Genomic DNA, 21,809 nt, shown 5'->3' on the forward strand with positions numbered 1-21,809 from the left:
TGTATTCTTATCTGTATGGAGTACTGGATCTGTACTAGTGGTCACACGGTAGAGCAAGCTTACTATGGAGTAACTAGTGCCTGTTCCCCCACATGGCTGTTAACCGAACATATGTATGCACTATATAGGACTATAGTATGGGTAATGATTTTCGCGGTTGGGTTGGAATGGTCTGGACCGGGACTTTTAGTGGTACTATACTTCCGAGGCTATTAGCAATGGATGTGTAAATTCCCCTGAATTATGGGTATCAACGCGCAGAAGAAGCCCTCTTGCGCCATCGGTCCGATAACAATCCTATATACGGAGTGCTGGATACCCGATGGGTTGTGTTGCATGTACATACATGCTGTGCTTAGGGTTCGGCTTGGCGCTAGGCACTACGGATTAGGAAAATCCATAATAATTACGGCTAGAATACATTACTTTATATGCACCAAGTACAGTGACTGGACATAAGTAATTGCGCCCCTTGGCCCCATCGCCTTAGCTACCAGTACCGCCTTCCTAAAAAGCATAGTATCCATGAATAGAGCCACCCTAAAATGGCACGCAAAGCTGCTTTTTTGCGAGCAATAGGTTGGATTCTTTATCTAACAGACTTTTAAATTAGATGTTATATCAATTAAGATAATCATAATAAATGGGTTTTTTGGTCTGGCAAATATTATGTAATCTAAGTTATGTGGGGCGCAATTACTTATATCCACTGACTGTAGCGCTAGTATGAAGAATGTATCTGAAATAAATTAAATCGTTGATTGGAATGGGTGATGGAATTTGTATGGACAGGAAATAATATGTACTGATGAAGTAGGCGAAAGAAACAGGAAATAAAGTGTGTAAAAAAGAGGAAACCCAGGAAACAAAAGCCATATCTCATACATCGGAAAAGAAAAATGGGTTGGGATATCAAAAGGAATACAGCCACAGTCGAGTTGCGTGCATAGGTACCAAAATATCCTCTAGACGGCAGGAAGAGAATCAGTAGATCGGACGGCCCTCATCCCAGCGGCGAGACTCTCTGGGACTAGAAATAGGCTCAGGTTGACTTTCGCCCGCAGGGGTGTGTGGGCTTGTCACGATGTTACTAGATGGAGATGGGATAGAGAACCGTGCACTCTCCCGGCGGCTAGTATGATCCGGCTCGCCGACGGGGTTGATCCCACCGATCCACTCCCAGACTCGAGAAACATCGCCGCTACGCCCTTCCCGCACAGAAGCGCGGACGTTAGCGTTGCCCTCGACAAAGTTGCGGACCCGTCGCCAAAGCTCCTCGCGACGCTTGCCTTGGAGTTCAAAGCGGAGGACGTCATCGCGGAGCTGACCGATGGCAATATGAGGTTCTTTGGCATCGCCGCGGGCGTATAGTGCAGCCTGCGTGGACAGTCGGTCAAGGGTTGTAGCCACTAATTCAGGCACGCGGGCAATGTCAGACCGACGTGCGAGGACACGCGCACGAGCGTACACAAGGAGACCAATGGCCATGACTAGAAGTGAAATAGGGAGTCGATACGCGAGGAGAGCGAGTCGGAAGTGGCGGCGGACGGCGCATGCGAGTGGGAGCCGTGCAATGGAGGTAGAGGAGAGGATAAGGATGCCGGAATTTCTGTGATTGCGAACGCGCCTCTGTCAGTTCCGGTACACAAGGTCAGACCAGATCTTTATAAGAAATGCCGCTGGATGTGGGAATCCAGAGCGATGAGCATAGCCAAGGAGACACGAGAATCCCTCCTAGGGTAGAAAAAACTTACTGCTGGGTTTTGCTGATAACTTCATCTTTACCAAGGATCTCGCCAATGGCGCCCTTCCAAAGCTCGTCAAATTCGGTATCACTCAGGCCCTTGCGGCGTTTCTTGGCCACCTCTTCCCTCAACTCTGGCTCGCTGATGTCTGGAGATCTGGCGCCCTTGCCGTCTTCCTTCAGCTGACCGCATTCCCATTTCGCCCGGCGCTCACGAAGCTCTTCAACAGCTTTATCAGCAACAGCCTTCACACGGCGCTCTTTTTCACTATCCGGTTCACATGTTGGCGGCAACGGCACCAGGCCCCCGAGGGCAAGAGGATGCGGCTTCAAAAGGAAATCATTTTCGCAGCGAACTTCAAAGTTCGGGTAGCAGAAGGCGTGACTTGGGCACGGCTCGCATCGAGGCTCCAGAATATTCGCCCATTCAGGAACTTTGGTGTCTGCCAAAGACCAGGTGGGCTTCCCCAGGCCACAGTATCCAATCTCGAGCTTTTCTTTGCGCCACCAGGCACCAAAACTGCCAGCCAGGGAAATGATGACCACCCAAGGGGCTAAGCGGCTGAGAGTTCCTTGCTTGTGCGGCCGTCGCCGAGTCTGAACTTGTGGCGAGTACTGATCATCTTCCATAGACATAGCGAGCTGTTCCTCAGGCGTGAATTCTTCACCGGCTCCAATTTCGCTTTCTTCATCTTCGGATTCTTCCAATTCCTCTTCAGGCTCCTCCTGTGGAGGCATCAATCGGGAGGCGAAGTCAAACGAGTCCCGGTGGGGTGGCTGGAAACCATCATCTAGCTGGACGCTAGACGGGGTTGCTGATTTCCGTGACCTGAGTCCGCGGCCCCGAGCTGGGCTATCGGTGGATAAGCGCGAAGCGCTCTTCCGCTTCCCATCATAGCTCATCCTTGCGCTTTTAGGAGCCTCAGGACTTCCACTCTGGAAAGGATTGTCATCCGTAAACGTGGTCTCATGGCGTAATTCTGACTTGACACCGGGAGTGTGTTCATCGACTTCTGTCGAGGGGAGGATCTCGCTCCGTCCTACTTTTCTAGCTGTAGATTTGCGAGGCGTAGGTCGGATAGCAGCGACTGGAGTGAGGAGTGTGTCGTCGCCTGTTTCCGTGTCAGACGTGCGAGCGTGTTTACCCACCGAGCGAGCAACGCTTGTGCGCTTTGTATTTCTAACAGGTGTGGCAGGGCCGAACGCATCATCAGCATCTGCCGTTGAGTGACGGGTGCTGCGCCGCGATGTACCTCGCTGGCCTCTACTTGTGGATCCGACTGTTGAGGGTGTAGCTGGAGGAGGCATGGACTCTCTGTCGTTCGCGTCGCTAGCCACTGATGTCGAACGACTGCTCATGTCTGTAATCCCCATACTAGTTCGCCGAACGGTGTCGCGATCGCGCAAGAGCTTTCTGGCTTGCGGCAGGACTTCATCTTCGAGGATGCCGATCAGTTGAGCCTTCTTTGCCGAGGCAGGGTAGGGAATATCGTGGCTAACGAGGATGGAGCGGAGACGAGGGACAGTGAGAGAGTTCAGATCGAAATCTGGATGGAGGTATTCCAGTTCGTCCGCCATTTTGTGTGGCGTGCAATGTGCGACGTTGCGGCCTGATCAATGTGCGAACACCCCGACCGAGATGGCGTAGTCTAGGGGATTTTTTGTTAGGATGGACAGCACTTGCAGCACGGTGCGTGGCTAGATGAGATTGTAATATGCAAGAGAAAGGCCAGCGATCGCTCCCTTTTCGAATTTTAACTGGGGTAGGAGAAGTGTTTTTTTTTTGTCGAGCTGTTAATTACGCCAGACCCGGTTCGATCATTTGTTCAGTTCGTAGCCAGGGCAACAGGCGGGGCGGGAAAAACGGCCGACGTTATTAATGACTTGAACGATGTAAATGTAGGTAATAAAGCTCAAGAAACAGATGTCTCTCCTTTTTTGGGGCTTGGATTCGGTTTACCAGATGAAGGGGTGAGCAGACCAAGAAAAAAGAAAACAAAGTCGATGACGTACACATAAACAGTAGCACGTGACCCGTCAAAGGCGACATGCCTCAGCTGGGATTACGGATGCACCCTCTGGTATTTGATATCAACTAACTGGCCAAGTATGTAGTCGGATTCGAAAAGAGTATAGGTCTACCCAGGTATCTGTTTGATACCTCTCTATCGGAAAATAATGTTTTGTATGGAAAGACACTCACCTCTATGATCTCGATGAGGTCTATGTCCATTGCGAAGTTTATACCCTTCATGTATAGCGTCCACGAGTGGGAATGTTCACATGTAATTAAGAATCAAACAAACACTGAAATAACAAGAAGCCCATGGAAGTATCATATAAACTGTAATATATATTCACTGTCCGAGCCAATTACAAGCCTAACATTCAAAGCAGATCAAACCCAATAAGAAAAGATACCGAAACAATCACCGTGGCTCCATGCCATAATGCTTTATATAAAACAATCTGCAGATCCCCTCCCTGCCAGTGGGACGCCGCCCACTAAAACAAAGCCAGAGAGATACAAGAATATAAAAGGTCAAAAAGCAAGTAAAAGCCAACCAAAAGTAAAATCGAAATTAGTCCCGGGGGGGGGGGGGGCAGGCGGCAGGAATCAGAGAGAGCCGCGGCCGGAATCGAAGGAGCGATTGGCATCGCCGGGGAGGTGGAGGAAAGACGACGAGGTGGAGGTAATACCGCTATCGATACTGTCTGAATGTCCCATTTTGCCATACTGAATTGGTGGACCGCCGATGTTGCCTGCAGCACCAACGGCCATCTGCTCCTTGAGAGCTTGGAATTCGGCGAGTTGTGTTTGTAGTTGCTGTAGTACCTCGTTGATGGGTACGGCGTGGTCATTGAGATTGTCGCCTGGTTTGAAGGGACGCATCATGTGACGTATGGAGAGTGTGTTGATGCATACCTGAAATTTGTTAGGATTCGGATGCAAAGAAAATGTTAAAAGAACGGCAAATTTGTACTAACCTCGATGCGGGTGACTTGTTGATCGACTAAACTGAGAACAGTCGAGTCGTTGAGCTCACCTCCGTGCCTCTTGACCATGTTGAAGAGAGCGACGTTTGGTTCTCTGAAGCTCGAATCACTCGGATGCTCCAAAGCACCGCAAATTCGTTCAAGACGGAGTGTGACTTCCCAGAGGCGCCAAATGACGTTTGTCTGGATGTCGAGTTGGTTATTTGGGCTTATAGTTGCAGCGGAGCTGTCACGATCCTGTGATTCTTCCGAAGAGATCATGCGACCAGAAAGCGCAGAGGGGTATACAAGATAGAGAGGTTCCGGATTTTCCAGACCTTTCAGCTTTCTTTCACCTTGGTCTTTGATGATGAAGCCTTGACTATTGAGCTGTTGTAGTTCGCGACGAATGTTGTGGCCGATGCTATCGCCACGGGGGTGGTTACTGTCGGTCGAGCTGGTGGATGCAGAACGCTCAGCATCTGCGAAAATCTCGAGGTTGCGGTGAATGTCAGTCATGAAATCCGAGGAAACGAAAATCTGTCCTCCATCGGCGACGGCAGAAATTCGCGACGCACGATTCACCATTGGACCGAAATAATCCATCCGACTGGTGACCGGATCCTTTGCGCAGACAGGCTCGCCCCAATGGCCACCCATACGGACAGACAGGCCACGGAATATAACATTATTGTCCATGTCAACCACAACTCGGCACTGGGGCTGATCAAGGATCTCTGTAGGCCATTCAGCTTCAAGGAGCTGGTTTTGACAGTTGAAACACCACAGCAATGCAGCAGTCGTGGTTGAGAAAGCCACCATGAAAGCATCACCTTCTGTCTTGACCTCGTAGCCACCGAAGATTGCAAGTTGCCGACGCAAGATGTCATTGTGGATTTGAATAGCAGAGCGCATGGCATCCGGACAAACCTCCCATAGACCCGTGGATTTCTTGATATCAGTGAACATGATAGTCAATTCGCCGTCAGGGGCATCCACGGCTTCAAAGCGCGCGAGTCGTGAATCTCCAGGACCATCGCGCTTCTTAGGACGCTTGGCAGTTGCGATGATCGGCTCTTCAGCAAACGTCGACGCGCCAGTGTTGAGAGAAGGACGAGGCTTTGGGCGTCTCTTTTGTATTTCCGCAACGCCAAGAATCATCACCATCAGCTTATTGGTGGCACCGAAGGAGATGGCCAGATCACGCAGCTTTTGAGCTGCAAACATCAAGTCTAGCTGTTCTCTCCTAGTAATGTCAATCACCACCTCGGGAGTAACATAATCCCAGAGTTCCTTCGATGCTAACACAACCATCTCATCTTGTTCTGTCAAGGTGATATGCATTGTGGAGGGGGCGGCAATGACAGCAGGCATCATAGGGAAGTGTCCGAAGCACCTCGACACCGTGAGCACATCATTTAGCTTGCCGTTGCGAGACACGAAACCTCCTGCTGCACGAATGCGTGCGCGCTCGTTAGGTTCCGCGGGGTCATGATTTTGCGTCAAAGAAACCATTGAACCATCTGACCGGATTAGAATAGCCTGGGCATCGCCCACATTGGCGGCGTACAAGTCCATGTTGTTCAGATACAAAACAGTAGCAACACCTCCAGACTGAATGTCGTCCTGATTGAGTAGTTTGGCCGCAGTCGATCCTCGATGGTACTGTCGGACCTCGCGGTCATCAATGGACCTGTAGGCAGAGCCTGCCATATTCTTGTTTAATGCCAAGAAGGACCGTCGGAGTGCATCTAATGGTGTTTCACCCTGATCTCGCTGCAGTTTCTTAAGCTCAAACGAAAAAGTAGAGGTGAAATTCTCATGCAAGTACTTTGCAACGCGAGAACCTCCACTGGAAAGTGTCTGTCCGTCAAACATTCCCACAAGTGTTTCCACATTATCCTGCTTCAACCGCGGAACAATCATATCAATGATAGATAGATGTTCGGTCTTGCCAAGAGAGTCGGCCATACCGTAGGCGAGAGTGCCAGCCAAGGAGGCAGATGTTCTCACACGGCGATCTTCAGTCTCTTCTGGAATGGTGGGAATGGTGAGTGTCACATCCATCAATCCCAGAACACGGAGATGGGTCAGAGAGTTGAAGTCAGTCAGGTCAGCGCCATTGGCCGCTGGGGGACCCAGTGACGCAATATTTGGCTTGATTTCCAGGCGCTTATTGCCCGAGAAGTTCAAATACTTGAGATTACGGTTCCAGTTCCAGTTCCAATCGTAAGGCCAGTTTGACACGTTGTACTTGAGCCCGTTGCTCCCCACATCCAGAATAGAAAGCTTGCTAACCTTGCAAAGCTCTGCAGGCAAGACTTGGAACCGGTTGGCGTTGAGATGAAGAATCTTAAGGTTACTTCCTTCTTCCAGGTCATCGGACGGGAGGGAGGTCAACTCGTTGCCGGACAGGTACAACTCGGAAATCAATGGCCACCGTTTGAGAATTCCTTGCGGTACTTCTGTCAGGTCATTGTAGGAAAGGTTGACAATACGCAGCTCTGGGAGCAAGGATAGTTCCCGGAAAACATCATCTTCAAGCCTGTTGTCGGCGAGTGAAAGAGTTCGAAGGGACGCTGCAAAAGTCATTGCCATCTGCTGAGAGAAGTTTGAGTCCTTCCGAATCCCCGAGTTCGGGTCGGTATATGATCGCGAAGTCGCCGATACCTTCCTAGCAGGTTGCCCAGTTGAAGGATTCCGATACCCGTTGGGTGATACAGAATTCATAATCCCATTCGACGTTTGACTAGGTCGACGTAGACCTGGTTCATCCAGTGGGCCTATATCTTCATAGCTGGGGTTTCCAGCAATGCCCGGTGTAGCTGCAGGTGTGTTTGTAGGCTCACCGGGCATTTGAGGGTACGGAGCACCGCATTTTGGAAAGCTCGACAGAATGTTTGAGGAGATGTTAAGTATTTCCAGCTTGGCACAATGCCAAATTTCGGCTGGCAGAGATGTCAAATTGCACTCCCTCAGATTAAGGTGCTTAAGCTCGGTAAGGCAACCTATGGTTGTAGGCAAAGACGAGAGTGGGTTTTTGATCATACTGAAGTGTTCCAGTCGACGCAACTTGCCAATCTGAGGCGAAACCGAGGACATGTGATTTTTGTCAAGGACGAGCTTCGTCATATTCGGGCAATTCTCATAAAGGGTATCCCTGAATTGGGAGAGCTTGCCGGAGGCAAGGTTTAAAGAAGTCAACGTTGGCATAGGAGCATCAACATCAAATTGCGTCATTGGGCAGTGGTCCAGATGTAGACTCCGCAGCCTCGGGAATGAGCCTTTGAAACGTGATAGAAGATTGTGACCAAAGAATATCTGCTCTAGGCGGGGAAGACTAGAGAGAGCATCAATATTGGTGATAGCATTGAAGCGTCCATCAAACTCCTTGAGGTTCACTAATTCCCCAAAGGAATCATCGAGAGGCCCGCTCAAGTTATTATTTGTCATCCAAAGGCGTTCGAGAGTGACCAAGCGGCCAATATTGGGAAGCTCTTCTATGCCATTGAAGCTGATATCGAGATCAACCAGACTCTTGAGGTTGCAAAGGAAATCAGGGAAGATCTTGAAACTATTTGACGACATGTTCAGGCTTCGCAGGTTTTGGAAATTACCAAAAGAGCTGGGAAGCTTAGTTAACTGATTGTTCGCCATCTTGATGCTGACAAGACCAGTCAGCCGATCGAGACCCGCATGATCCAAGTCCTCGAGGCAGTTGTTTGACACATCCAGATAGGTCAATCGGGCGGCTAGACCAAAGCTTTGTGGGAGAAATGCGGCCTCATTCCCGATGAACTTAATCTCTCGCAGGTTAATGCAGCTTTGAATGAAATCTTTGGGAACGTCCAATGACAAATTCCTCGACAAGTTCAGTGAGATGATCTCGGAGGATTTTGCATACAGCGTAATTGGGATGGTGACAAGACTGCGACCTTGGAGATCCACATGGCTGAACTTTTGCGCTTTGTTGAAACCAGGTTCACTCTCGAGACTGCTGTAACCGCTGAGCTTAGTTGGCAAGAATATGAATCGACAGAGATAACTGTGATCCTCGCGGCCAATATCTCCGATACGATCCTTTTCCGTATAGCCAACTTGTTCCAGCAGCCGCTTTTGCATTTGAATAGGTCGCTCATTGTGATCAAGTTGCCGCGAGAGATCATTTTTCCGCAGAACAATCTCATAATTGTTGAGATGATCTTGCAAGAAAGACTTCCGACCAAGCATTAGGAGGATCTCCGACACGGTGGCATTCACACCAGCCGATAGCGTGGCAAAAGTAGAATCAATTCGGAAGATCCGAATAAAGTACGAAGCTTCGCGTTCACGAGGACCGACGGGGGTGGGTTCCTCCAAAGTAGGTTCTTCCAGGGTAAGGTCGACGGGCCCCCTGACCTGCCAACTTTCAGGTGCATTCCATGGCTTTTCGACTTTGGAATCGTCGCCGGGTGTGACCGTTCCATCCTTCACACGCTTCATTTGCCCAGGCGAAGGTGGACGGACAATCCCTTTCAGATTTGCCATATCGACATCAAGGTGGAAGAAGTGTTTGTTCTCCTCTTGAGTTTTGTCGTCCTTGTTAGCGTTATAATGGTCACCACCTTGATGAGTGAACACGCGACGATTACCAATCTTTCTTCCGCCAACCAGGCCCCCCTTCCCAGAGTCTTTCTTTCGATCTGAATCTACTGACTCTGGGTATCGAGAAGAAGTACTCCCGTCCCCGAAGCTTCCTTGCCTATCGCGTCGCGGTGGGGAAGAGTTCCTCGATTTGTCATGCGACTTCCCGAGGATCTTTTTGATGAACCCGCCGAGTCTGGGATGCTGTGAGTTCTGATCGGGGTCTCGGTATGTGCTACGCACACTAGGTGTTGGACTTGTCGACCGACCCCCTAATACAGTAGAGTCGCTCATGTCAGTCGTTGAATGCAAGTAGTGCTCATTGAAAGGCCGCAATCCAATGTCGTCCCTGCCAGTAGCAGGTCGAGGTTGGGACCATGCTAGATCGCCAGCAACAGTCGGGTTCTCTTCCTTGCTTCGTGAAGGACGATGTCTGCCGGGTCCGCGTCGGCTTGGCTCCCTCTGCCCTGCGGTACCATTATCTGAGGGTGGAAGACGCTGTCCGTCGGGGCCGATGGGTACATGGCGCACTGGTGCCTCCCCATACTGTGGGATGTCATTAAAGCTCTGATAGTCCCATGGAGTGACGTCACTGGAGGGCAAAGGAATATTTGCCCGTGGCTTCTGGGAACGTTGCGAGGAGTTGGAGCCCTCGGGCGTATTGCGCGAGCCATCTGAGTTCGCTCTCTCGCGCGCCTTCAACTGGTCGACTGGTCCCCCACGCCTGTTCGGCGGGTTCTGGGCGCCATCGTCATCGGTTTGAAGCTCCGCAGGCGAATGATAGTCATCACCAAGTAGACCTTTCAAATGCTTCTTTCGAAACTTTTGGCTAATACTAGATCTAGACCCCTGGCTACTGACTGTGGTTGCGCTTGCAGCAGATGGCCGGCGGTGTTCCCCGTATTCCAACTCGGCGGGTTCGCTTGCGAATGTTCGTCCGGTCGTGGGGCGAAATGTGAATGATGCAGGCGAGGCTTCATGCTCCGAGTAATCATTATAAAAAGTGCCACTATTATCTGGCTGACCACTGCTGGGGGCTGTGGACCACGGGGCAATCGACTCGATCTCGTCGGAGTCGACGCGAGATGGGTGAAGGGGCAGAGGTCGAGGACTCGAGACGGATGATTGAGATGGACTATGTCTGTTACTTGGAACAGTCAAACCCTCGCGGCGATTGCTAAAGCTAGAGGCTTTGCGTTGTTCGGTTGGGGAAATATCCGGGGAATTCCATGACCACATGGAATTTTCCCAATCAATCCGAGGGGGTTTCGAGTCGGGCCTGGCGGAAAAAAAAGATCAGCACTTCTTCATTTTGAGCTTGGATTCGACACGCCATGATCGCATAGAGAGCCAGTGGGTCCTTTGAAGAGACATAAGCTTACTTGGAGTCCATTTTCAAGGAACCCGGAAACGAGCCGGCATTGTGACCTCCAGTAGAGGCCTCGTATTGGTCTAAAGACTGACCCTCCGAGTTTCGCACGGTATCTTGCGACCTCCAGCTGTGTCCAGAGCTCTCCGAACCCTGACGGTTGTCGGGTTGGTTGCGATCCCGCGCCGGCATAGCTGCTCTCAGACTCGGCCGAATGCCACCACGGCAACCCTAGTCAAGTCGCAGCCAGCTGTATCTTGGGGTGTGGCGATAGTTCAGAACAGTCCAGCATTAAAAGAACCGATAATTATTGGGTGGTATGGGCGACCGGCGGAGCTGCAACGTGTATCGATTCTGCTGTCTCAGATGCTGGCGCCACGTTGAGGCCGGCGACACGGTAGAGAGTCTAATAGCCGGAAGAAACTCTGAAGGGCCAATTTGATGAGAGGCAATTAAGTTGAGAGCGTGAAGGAGCTGGGTGATAGAGGGCGTATGAAAAGGTTGAGGCAAGAGGGTGTAGGGGTCAAAATGGGGCGTATCGAGAATGGGGCGTTATTTCATGAAGTTTTAGGAAGTGATCACGGTTAAGGGTAACCGGGGCGCATACAAGGCGGACGGGGTGATTATTTGAGGTCCAGGGTTAATGGGGGGGGGAGGAAGAGAAAGAGTGGGGATGACTCGTGACAAAGGCGGATCAACGTAATGACGATCGAGAACAAAGCCAAGATCCCTATAATGGAGGGGGAAAAAAATATAAAAGGAAGTTGAAGATGAGATTGTAATAAGAAAAGAAGAAACCCATGTCGGATGTCGGGTAGAAGTCATGAGGCTCATTAGCGCTTTGGAGACAATTGGACAACACCTTGCATTTTCACCCAGGTGAAATATAGATTAATCAGGTACTCCAGATAATTGAAACAATTTCTTTCTATTTTTCCTTTCATTCCTTCATTTCTTCTGATATTTTATAGATATTCTTATTCTGGGCATGGTCCGTGACGCTGTCCGTGCTTAACAGGGAGAAGCTCCGTCTTTGTTCTACATCACGTTCTATTTTTGCCTCTGAAGGCACATAAACCTACGCCATTCTTACATAGCCTTCTAGTAGTCATTGGTCCTAACTAGTTTCACTTTTGAGGCTATGACAAAGAATCCCTGTAGCACCTTACTCATATTTCTTTTATATATATTGGTGACAGCTCGGGTTGCCAAGGAATGTATTGCTACCGTTGCACAGCTCATTTCTCCCTTGCAATTTATCTAGCTCGTGATATATCTGCCCTATACCTTCATTTGAACGTTAATTAAAAGCCATCGATTTTGATATTTGGGTCCCCTTCTACGGATTAGTACTGTACAAATAGTTATGCCCACAGAACAGTCCTGTGAGATACAGGCTAAATCAAAACCAATTCAGCGAACCTCCATCATGCATTGGAAATTGAAGTATATCTTTTTCTTCTCAAAATGATCCTGATACCATCATAATTAACACGTACTGATCGATTCAAACTTTCTCAAACTATCTCTGCCAATGACGACAGTAGCATGAACAAAAACACGACCTCTTTTAGAGTTCTGCTCTCATGTCTGAACTAAGCAGGCACAGTGCTAGCACTGTTCATTTCGTTGGAAACGCCGGGGCGGATATTATTGACTATGATCTCCTCGGGGTGCGCTCTAAGCGCCAGCTCCTGGACGGAAGCATCCCCATCTTGCTGTCCTAGTAACGGTGGAAGAGTTAGAATGCTTGGTGTTCGAAGTTGTATGATGGTCACAACACCAGCTTCGCATAAAATTTTCAGCGTGTTCTCGGTATGACTGTAGTCCATGTGATTCTAGGAGATCCTTTCCCAGCAGTTTCCTCTAGATTGAATACAATAAGTGGGTCTAGCAATCCACCGTCTAGGTGGAAACTGAGGTGGAAACTGCTAGAGACCCCGCAAATCTAGAGTGGAGCGTGTAGATTCAAAGGCGAAACGGTTGAACCCGGCATTACAAACCATGTCAAGTTCGCAAATCTAAATTTTATGTGCCAACCTGATTTAACCATTGAGATTAAGCTATAGTTCGGTATTTGCGCAAGTCTCGGTGGAATTGGCGTTGACCTTAGTGTCGGTTCGAGCAGTAATGGCCGCCTTGACCATGGCCTCTTCGTTGATGATCAGACGAGCCATCACATACCCTAGGCCTTTGTTACCGCTGCCCACGATAACTATCTTTTCGGCAAGACTGGCGCCCTCACCAAGGGGACCAGTTCACCCATGGTAAAAAGATCGGATGAGAATGTTGAAATATAGCTTAGCAGCGTTGCGTATAGTTGATAAGATAGTGGGATAAGTGTCTAGGTGGAATGAGAAGGGAACCGTGCCAAGCACCCAACACACCTAACACACTTACCGGGTGTTGAGTGCTTGACACGGTTAGTGAAGGAAGAACAAAATGAGTTGTGTGGGAAAATTAACGAATCCACCAAGCGACGCTCACCGCAAGAAGTTTGCGTCTGAAGACGCTAAATGCATAGCCCTATACCCCGACCATCCCGCTCTGACTGGACCTGATCGCGATAAGTTGCCAAAAATGTCTTTTACGTCACGCAAAGGTTTGATCTACTAGTAACCTTGTGCCTTTTGCTATTTTGAACTTATAAGCGTCCGTTATGCGTCAACGTCCCAGTCTAGTCTCGTGGAAAACCGGTTCTCCAAGAGCGCACGCAGTTCCTCCCACATCGCCCTGCACACAATACATTTACCCTTGCCTAGAGCGTTTCCTAGAGAATATTCGTAGCCCGGGCTACTTCCACATTATCACAGTAAATGTAGGTAGAAAGGTCACTAGATTAGGTAGACCAGTATACCGCACGAGATCGTTACCTAATCGTACAGGAGCCTAGATGCGACACTTGAACAAAAGTTTATACTCTTATGCAGTTATTACCAGGGAGAGAAACCAGTTATCACCGCTGAATATAGAGATGTCGGGCTATTTTTCTCCCATTGTCGTGGTTCAATTCGTCGCCCGGCAGATCGCCCTTACATCGATCGCCTACATAGATCGGCGGCTTTATGTCAAAGTCTAGACCAGCCTTTTATGCTACTACCATACCTAAGCAAAGTGGGCATTAAGCATTACAGATATCAAAAGATTAGCCAAGATTGGTCGTCAAAGTCATATCATTCATAAGGCCGCTAGAGCTAATGGGGAAATACCTGCCCAATGGTAGACAGTCCTGGCGGGAACATTGGAATCACGACTATTGATTAGTACTACCTATTCTTTGTTTCAGATTGAAGACAAGTCTGGAGTATGGAGTCTCTAAATGCATATCATGCAAAGAAGATCTTCAATATGAGATCACGTCTCTAATAATAAGTGAAGTATACGGGAGGCTGGGAGTTGTGGGTAATATATGTGGGTCCCCTGCCACCTATTATTATTTTGCTTGGGCCTTGCCGCTTTTTCTTGGTTTTTCAGACTGTTTTCATCGGATGCCTAAAATATTTACATATTCCGGGCATACTATTCTCGAGGATGCCTAATCGAATATGTTGTGTTACGCCGGAATAACCATTGTACATATTCACATTGGCATCTGAACTGCACATCCGTAGAATGTACCTACAATGACTACATACTCCGTGTAGACTCCATGGAATAACGTGGCTCTCTAGGTTCCACCTGTGGACATCTTGATCGGTTTATGATTGGACCAATGACGGACAACCGGGAGACCCATCGATTAAAGAAGCAACGAAAACGGAGGGGGCTGGCACCTTCCCTGATTGTTTAAGACTGTTTGTGTACCTGTCAAACCTCCCTCTTCTTTCCTCTTTCTTTTCCCCTTTTCATATCACACCTCTTCATTATTGCATAATAGTTGGGAGATTACCTATAGCTTACTCTATTTGGTTCACCATGCGGTTCTTTCTTGCGGCGCTGGGCTTGCTGTCTTCCACGCTAGTCGCGGCCCAAACTTATACCGATTGCAATCCGACAGAGAAATGTAAGGCTCATAATCATCGTTGTCGATATGTCACTAACAGCCAGCAGCATGTCCCGCTGATCCTGCATTTAGCCAATCTGATAAGACGTTCGATTTCACAAGCGGCGCAGCTGATGCTTTCAAGTCAACTGGGGCCGTCACATTTGACCAAACGAATGGTGCAACCTTCACTATTGCCAAGCAGGGTGATGGCCCGCTGATTCAGTCCGGCTGGTACATCATGTTCGGCCGCGTGGAATGCACTATCAAGGCAGCACCAGGGACGGGAATCGTGAGCAGTGCAGTTCTGCAGTCCGATGATTTAGACGAGATTGACTGGGAATGGCTGGGCGGAAACAACGCCCAAGTACAGACCAATTACTTCGGCAAAGGAGACACAAGTTCATTCAGCCGTGGCGCCTACCATGAAAATCCCGGAAACCATGACGACTTCCACACTTACTCCATCGACTGGACCAGCAGCCAAATTGTGTGGGCAGTTGATGGCAAGACTGTTCGTGTTCTCACTCCCGAGACGGCAGAGACCAACCAATACCCACAGAGCCCGATGATGGTCAAGGTCGGTGTGTGGGCCGGCGGTGATGCGAACAATGCCAAGGGCACTATTGGTGAGTGGGACTGTCCAGCAAATTATTCTTGTCGTGCTTGCTGATATCTTGTGTTCGCGTAGACTGGGCTGGTGGTCAAACAGACTATAGCCAAGGTCCTTTCAAGATGTACATGAAGTCAATGACGGTGACTGATTACTCCACCGGAACTTCGTACAGATATGGTGATAGAAGTGGCTCATGGCAGTCAATCGTCGCAGAAGGAGGCAAAGTCAATGGCAACAAAGACGCCGAGCCCACCTCGACCGAGTCCGCACCTCAGATTACTGCAACCATCGACAGCGTCCCGGTTCCCTGGAGCGGAACGCACAAAGAAACCTCAAGCTGGGTCACCCCGAATGTCTGGCCCTGGGTAGCATCCGGCTCTCCTACGGCCTTGTCGACAGGATACCAGTATGACTGGGAGTCTAACTCTGGCCAGAACAAGCCACCAGGTGGAGGCTCAATGAGTGAGCAGTCCCCCGAATCCTTCAATTAGATTCGTCTGTTAATATCGAATCTTTTCCCCAGTCTACCTTCCGCTTTATGTCAGCACCCTTGCCTTTTTCTTCGGCTGCCTTTTCCCGCTTTGGCGTTGAGATTTGACGAGGAACCTCATATGTTCGATCGGACCCACTACTACCATTATTTCTACCAAAACGCTCACTCGAGAGGCTACAGCAGCTTTTGGTCCTCATATTCCTCCATCGATCGGCAGTGCGGATACCCAGCTCCTGCGACGGCAGGTGTCTTGTGTGTGTGTTTTTTTTTTGCTCGTGTTATTGCATTGCATTGAACGCATCCGCGTTTGTATTATTATGACTTCATCGGACCCGGCGTTGGCTTATTCTTATGGGACATGACACATGAGCGATGACTTTTGCGGCTCGCACAACAGCCGCAGCATTTGGGCGCTTAGAGGCAGCTTATATTCTTGTTTACACTTTACTTTCTATCATTCATAGATGCCAAACAGGAACATCCAATTGATGGCACACACGTGCCCTACATACATATTGAGTTTTCATGAATTCATAACTCATTGAATTACCCATAATCTGGTCACTAATCTAAAGTCTTGTTTTCCATACATCAATCTCTCATGTCTACTCCATGCATCCAAACAGCGCCAGCGATTTCACTCACGTGAATTTTGAAAGCTGGCATACAATGCAAGGAGTGGAAATATAATGAGATGCGAGTTACATCTATAGCAAGATTCAGAATAGGCTTCGTCTGAGGTTCCCGTGGCAAAATAGTAATAGCTCTCTTAGTTTGGTACACTCTATCTTGACAGGATTGTGACGGTGAGGGATTAAAGAAGAAAAGTACAACATTATATAGACTATTATAATCATTTCAAACAAACCAGGTCATCCAGAATATCAAGTATATAAAAAGGAAAGTACTATATAAGAAGAGGGAGTGGGATGGCTAGGATACTACACATATTGCTCAGATAGGACTAGGAGGAAATCATCGGGATCCATGGATCTCCTTCGGGGCCATCTATAGCCATCTACGAAATGGAACCTTGGAAGACATTCCTGAGAAATCTCACAGTGAAGACTTCTTGCTTCTAAAACTCCATCATTCTCCACGTCTTCCTTTTCCAACAACCGAGCTAATATGATCGATCCAATACCATCGCCTCCAAACATGAGTGACGAAAGCGTTATCCTCACTGCCCATCGAGCTTTGGCTCTTCCAGAAATAGTGGGAGAAATCCTCCGTTGGATCGACAAGGACAATGCAATCTGGCATCGCACACGTTGCTTATTGAGTTGCGCCTTGGTAAATAAGAAATGGTGCCATGAAGCAATACGTATATTGTGAAGCAACATGGAAGCAGATGGTGAACCTCTCAACGATGTCATGCTAAAAATTTCCTCCGGGCGCCGACAGACTTATGCCAACCTTATGAAGAGTGCAACCGTAACAATCTATAACCGAAAGACTGAAGGAATGGTACAGCCGGCTTTGGAAGATGTGTTCTTCCCGAAGTTACACACTCTACGCCTTGTTTTGCGCTTTTACGACTTGGACACCGGCGAGGAGAGTATCCGCGTCCCGACTTTGAACATGCCAAATCTCCAGACCCTTCATGTCGACCGTTGGGCTAGGCCTAGCATTCTATATCCTGCCCAATGGGATAATCTCACTGACCGGATTCTGGTTTGTTCCACTGACCATACCACCACCCGGGCATCTGCTTGCTGTACCACATGACTAACTGGGGCTTTTGCATATATAGAAGCTCTTCCCGAATTTGTCGAATGTTCGAATTGAGATACCAGCCATTCTTTATATTGCAGAATCTGAGGCTCTATCCGAAAACCTGCCAAACTTGGAATCTATCCAGTTTGAGAAATTTTACCCTAGTCGGACACGAAAAGTAGTGTGGAGGATACAAGTACTGATGATTTGGACGATGAGGATGCGGATCACGATAATACGGATTGACGAGGATACAGATGATGAGGATACGGCCAATGAGCACACATACAGCGAGGGTACATATGAGGAGTGAGGGAGCTTATGCAACTTCTTATCTCTATATTCTCTTGATAGTAGTCATATTGTGTTTACGTGGGCTTTTACATTACTTTTGCTCGAAATTAGCTAGGCTTTTGGAGTTTACTTTGACCTCATTTGCTTTCTGGGGTTTAGCACGAATGGACATGTACAAAGCACCCTTCCCATGTATAACATTTGATGTAGTATGAATTAAGTAGAGGAAAGCGGGTCATATAGATGAAGTCAAGTGACCAATATGAACCTTGGAAGCACTGAGCATCCACCATGGATCTCCTCCGTCTTATGTCATCCCGTTGATTTTTCGATTATTCAACATCCCGACTCCTCGGCCAGATCATATAATCGTACTCGCCTCCGCATTTGTCATGCTTCTTACAGATCTCCCAGGCTGCACATTTTCGATACAAGTCGAGACAAGATCTTCTCATATATTAATTCCAGACAATGGGCGAAGAAATTGCTAAACCGAGTGGTCGCAAACGCGGTCGTCCTCGAACTGTGACTGACGATCAAGAAGTGCCAGAGGTGGGTCAGATTCCAACGCTCCAAGTGCCCGATCTTATACTCATTAATTTCTAGAGACGTCGCAAACAGCTCCGCCTCGCGCAGCAGGCATATCGCAAACGAAAGGAGACCACAATCGGTAACCTGCAGAATCGTGTACACGAATTAGAAACCGGAATCGAGAATATCAGCCACTCTTTCCTCTCCTTCAGTAATCTTCTTATAGAAGATCAAATCCTCTTACAATATCCGCATATCGCATCGGCCCTTCAAAACATAACTCAGCAATGTGTGTCACTTGCGAAGGCCGGGAGCGATGAACCGACTGAGGAGGCCCTTCCCCTCGTTCGGGCCGCAAAAGAGTCCCGAGTCACAAATAATAATACAGCCCAGACACCAGTTCTAGACGCATACTCAGAAGCTTCAACAGATGCCGAGGATATAATACAATCAGCTGCCACGAGCTGGCCCAGCCCTCCTACCCCACCATATCAAGATCAATCCATCCTGCCATTTGACCTCGTCATGGCGTCACCTACTGTTCAATTTCCTTATATCACTCCGCCATTATCGAACTCCTCAACACTAGATCTACCATCTAGTAATATAACGCCTGGCAGGCAGTGGAATATTGCACAACGTCTAGTCCGGACTTGCTGTCAGAACGGATACCGCCTTCTTATCGACAATCCACACCATTCCACAGTCCAGCATATCTTTGGGTCTGTTCCGAGTCTCTCAGAACGCAACAGTCTGATCTCAGGCTTTTACGCTGTCTTGCAAGATAAAACCGGTGACTTGACAGATCGCAAGACTAATGTGTTTCACGCCCTGCGGTCCAGTATGAACATATTCTCGGGTGAACAGCTTCAGATCTCGTCTAGAACATGGCAGATTGCGCTCGAATCAGCTTCTGGTGAGTGGCTGGATGCCATCGGAGTGCAAAGATACCTGCGCGACAAGAGAGCGATCATTGAGAACTTTCGTGATTCCTCTGGCCGTTTTGATTATTCAGTCTCGTCATCACTTGATATAGCAACCTTCATTAAATGTGAGTTCATGGAAACAGAATAACTTGAAGAAGTGTACTAATGCCACTGTAGTCCTCTCAAAGGAAGCCATATGCGTTGGGAATGGTCCAGGATTCCGACGGCAGAGCGTTGAAAAGGCTCTTCGTCTGGCAACGATAAGTTTGCCCTGGGATTTCGATAATCTCTGTGATTTATAGCACACATCTCTACCTGTAAATATATAATGCACACACGAACGCGGGGCATCTGGCCCGGCAATTCAGCTGATTGACCGTATCTCATTTGGTTGTACTAGTAGCGACTGCTCCAAATTTCCAGAACAATGTCCCACTAGTGCGATCTTTCACTTTATATGTTCCAATTTCATTGGGATGAACTAAAGCAATAAGCCGCATTGTCGTGGCCCCCAGGATCTACTGTAAAATAATGTCAACGCAAGCCATGCAACTTAAAATACTGATCTCATGCGTATCCTTATCTCTCATCTCATCTTTGTATGACACGCAAACGATATTCTATCTCGACGCCCTTCGGCTGGCATGTGGATCTCCGGTTAGCACCGCAAGACCCCACGAGTCGTCATTGGCTCGGCGTGACTCACCTATGTTTTCAAGGATCAGACCTCTCGATGTTCTGAAGGAATGACAAAGTTATCAAAGAGCTAATTTGAGTCATTACTCTTGGGCCTTGTTCTTAAATTGACTTCCTCCCGCTGAAGTTGCGGTGTTCCGAACTTATCCTATCCTTTCCAAGCTTTCTTACATTCCCCTAACATCATGACCGGTCAATCAACTCCATTTGGCAAGCCGATGCTGAAGCATTGGATGTTTGATCCCGCCTATAAGAACCTCAACCATGGTTCGTTTGGCGCCCATCCGATTCCCGTCAAAGACGCACAGCGTGCCTTCATGGATCTGGCCGATGTGCGGCCAGATCCCTATATCCGCCGACACCATGCAGAGTATCTAGATGAAGCTCGTGAGGCTGTTGCAAAGGTCCTCAATGCCCAGCGAGACGAGTGTGTGTTTGTCAAAAATGCGACTACAGGCGTGGCGACAGTACTGTATAACTTGGCTTTCCAACCGGGTGAGGCACTCATTTATTTTGAGCCCGTCTACGGTGCTGTTGAGAAGGGTGTTGTCTCCCTACAAGAGCATAGCTCTTTCCAATCCCGAAAAGTGTCTTTCCAGTTTCCCATTACCGAAGACGAGCTAGAACGCCGTTTCCGCGAGGTGGTTCGTCAAACTCGTGAAGAGGGACTCAAGGTCCGGGCCAGTGTCTTCGATGCCATCGTCAGTAATCCGGGTGTGCGATTTCCCTTTGAACGGATTACTGCAATTTGTCGTGAAGAGGGTATTTTGAGCGTTATCGATGCTGCGCACGGCATTGGAAATATCCACCTCGATATGGAGAAGCTACAGCCTGACTTCTTCGTATCAAATTGTCACAAGTATGGACCATCCCCTATTATCCTACCGTTTCCAATAACTTAAGTAAACATCGAATATTGACTCAGCCTCATAAAGATGGCTCTACACACCCCGCAGCTGTGCAATCCTCTATACACCCCGACGTAACCAGCATCTGCTCCGCACCACCATGCCAACCTCTTGGGGATTTATCCCAGCGCCGGAGTCTCCCGAAACTCTCGCATCTGTGCTTGAAGACCCCAATGCCCCCGTCACAAAGACGGCCTTCGAGCGACTTTTTCAGTTCGTCGCCACCAGTGATGATTCCGCGTATATCTGCGTTCCAGCAGCGCTGAAATTCCGCGCTGAAGTCTGCGGAGGCGAGGATGCTATTATTGCCTACATCCAGCGTGTTGCAAATGAAGGCGCAGATGCTGTTGCTGCCGCTCTCGGTACTGATGTCATGCAAGAACCTGATCTGAAGCCTGGTCAGGAGAGCCGTATGCGCCAGTGTGCCATGACTACGGTTCGGTTGCCTATTGCTGTTGCCCCTGCCGGAAAAGAGGCCGAATCTTTCGATCATATCCCTTTGGGTGTGTTGTCCGAGGAAGAAGCCCCGAATGCATTTTCTTGGATTCAGACGCAGCTGTTGGACAACCATAACACTTTCCTGCCAGTTTTCCGCCATGGACCTTGGCTATGGACTCGCCTGAGTGGTCAGACTTACTTGGAGACAAGTGATTTCGAAGCTGTTGGAGTTGTCTTGCGCGACCTTTGTGAACGGGTTGCGAAGAAGGAGTTCAAGGCTTGATCTAGTTGCCTATATTTGGCACATAGCAATAATTGCAAATAATCACTACATTCGTACCAGGTTCATATCAGGGCTAGAAGTAGTAAGTAGGTCTCTAGGGCTGTCTAGAGAAGGCCCGTAGAGTCTAATTTAAAATTGTATTAAAGAGAATTCTAGGTGTATGATGAGCGTTGCTTTTGATGGAAAACAACTGAATTTATATCTACTCTTAAAT

At 48.6% G+C, this 21,809-nt stretch overlaps 7 protein-coding genes across 7 annotated transcripts; 4 read left to right on the top strand and 3 right to left on the bottom strand.

The window, feature by feature from the left end:
* Nucleotides 1–984: 984 nt before the first annotated feature.
* N7517_001867 (putative sister chromatid separation protein (Src1)) lies at nucleotides 985–3,322 on the bottom strand (the record flags this gene model as incomplete). The annotated part of the gene is made up of 2 exons (XM_056719597.1): nucleotides 985–1,609; nucleotides 1,755–3,322. The coding sequence occupies 2 exons, from the start codon at nucleotides 3,320–3,322 to the stop codon at nucleotides 985–987; spliced, it is 2,193 nt and encodes a 730-aa protein (XP_056583732.1).
* Nucleotides 3,323–4,361: 1,039 nt separating this feature from the next.
* acyA (adenylate cyclase acyA) lies at nucleotides 4,362–10,904 on the bottom strand (the record flags this gene model as incomplete). The annotated part of the gene is made up of 3 exons (XM_056719598.1): nucleotides 4,362–4,670; nucleotides 4,733–10,622; nucleotides 10,726–10,904. 3 exons carry the CDS (start codon nucleotides 10,902–10,904, stop codon nucleotides 4,362–4,364), a joined length of 6,378 nt encoding a protein of 2,125 aa, XP_056583733.1.
* A 1,403-nt stretch (nucleotides 10,905–12,307) lies between these two features.
* Nucleotides 12,308–12,544, bottom strand: N7517_001869 (uncharacterized protein; the record flags this gene model as incomplete). Its single annotated transcript, XM_056719599.1, has 1 exon — nucleotides 12,308–12,544. The coding sequence occupies one exon, from the start codon at nucleotides 12,542–12,544 to the stop codon at nucleotides 12,308–12,310; it is 237 nt and encodes a 78-aa protein (XP_056583734.1).
* A 2,083-nt stretch (nucleotides 12,545–14,627) lies between these two features.
* Nucleotides 14,628–15,801, top strand: N7517_001870 (glycoside hydrolase family 16 protein; the record flags this gene model as incomplete). The annotated part of the gene is made up of 3 exons (XM_056719600.1): nucleotides 14,628–14,715; nucleotides 14,763–15,323; nucleotides 15,386–15,801. 3 exons carry the CDS (start codon nucleotides 14,628–14,630, stop codon nucleotides 15,799–15,801), a joined length of 1,065 nt encoding a protein of 354 aa, XP_056583735.1.
* A 1,343-nt stretch (nucleotides 15,802–17,144) lies between these two features.
* Nucleotides 17,145–17,832, top strand: N7517_001871 (uncharacterized protein; the record flags this gene model as incomplete). The annotated part of the gene is made up of 2 exons (XM_056719601.1): nucleotides 17,145–17,477; nucleotides 17,557–17,832. The coding sequence occupies 2 exons, from the start codon at nucleotides 17,145–17,147 to the stop codon at nucleotides 17,830–17,832; spliced, it is 609 nt and encodes a 202-aa protein (XP_056583736.1).
* A 452-nt stretch (nucleotides 17,833–18,284) lies between these two features.
* N7517_001872 (bZIP transcription factor) lies at nucleotides 18,285–19,572 on the top strand (the record flags this gene model as incomplete). The annotated part of the gene is made up of 3 exons (XM_056719602.1): nucleotides 18,285–18,365; nucleotides 18,420–19,395; nucleotides 19,448–19,572. 3 exons carry the CDS (start codon nucleotides 18,285–18,287, stop codon nucleotides 19,570–19,572), a joined length of 1,182 nt encoding a protein of 393 aa, XP_056583737.1.
* A 579-nt stretch (nucleotides 19,573–20,151) lies between these two features.
* N7517_001873 (putative aminotransferase family protein (LolT)) lies at nucleotides 20,152–21,595 on the top strand (the record flags this gene model as incomplete). The annotated part of the gene is made up of 2 exons (XM_056719603.1): nucleotides 20,152–20,825; nucleotides 20,902–21,595. The coding sequence occupies 2 exons, from the start codon at nucleotides 20,152–20,154 to the stop codon at nucleotides 21,593–21,595; spliced, it is 1,368 nt and encodes a 455-aa protein (XP_056583738.1).
* Nucleotides 21,596–21,809: the final 214 nt, after the last annotated feature.

Source organism: Penicillium concentricum (genome assembly GCF_028827145.1).
Source record: "Penicillium concentricum strain IBT 3081 chromosome Unknown utg000001l_segment0_segment0, whole genome shotgun sequence".
NCBI classification, from domain to species: Eukaryota; Fungi; Ascomycota; class Eurotiomycetes; order Eurotiales; family Aspergillaceae; genus Penicillium; species Penicillium concentricum.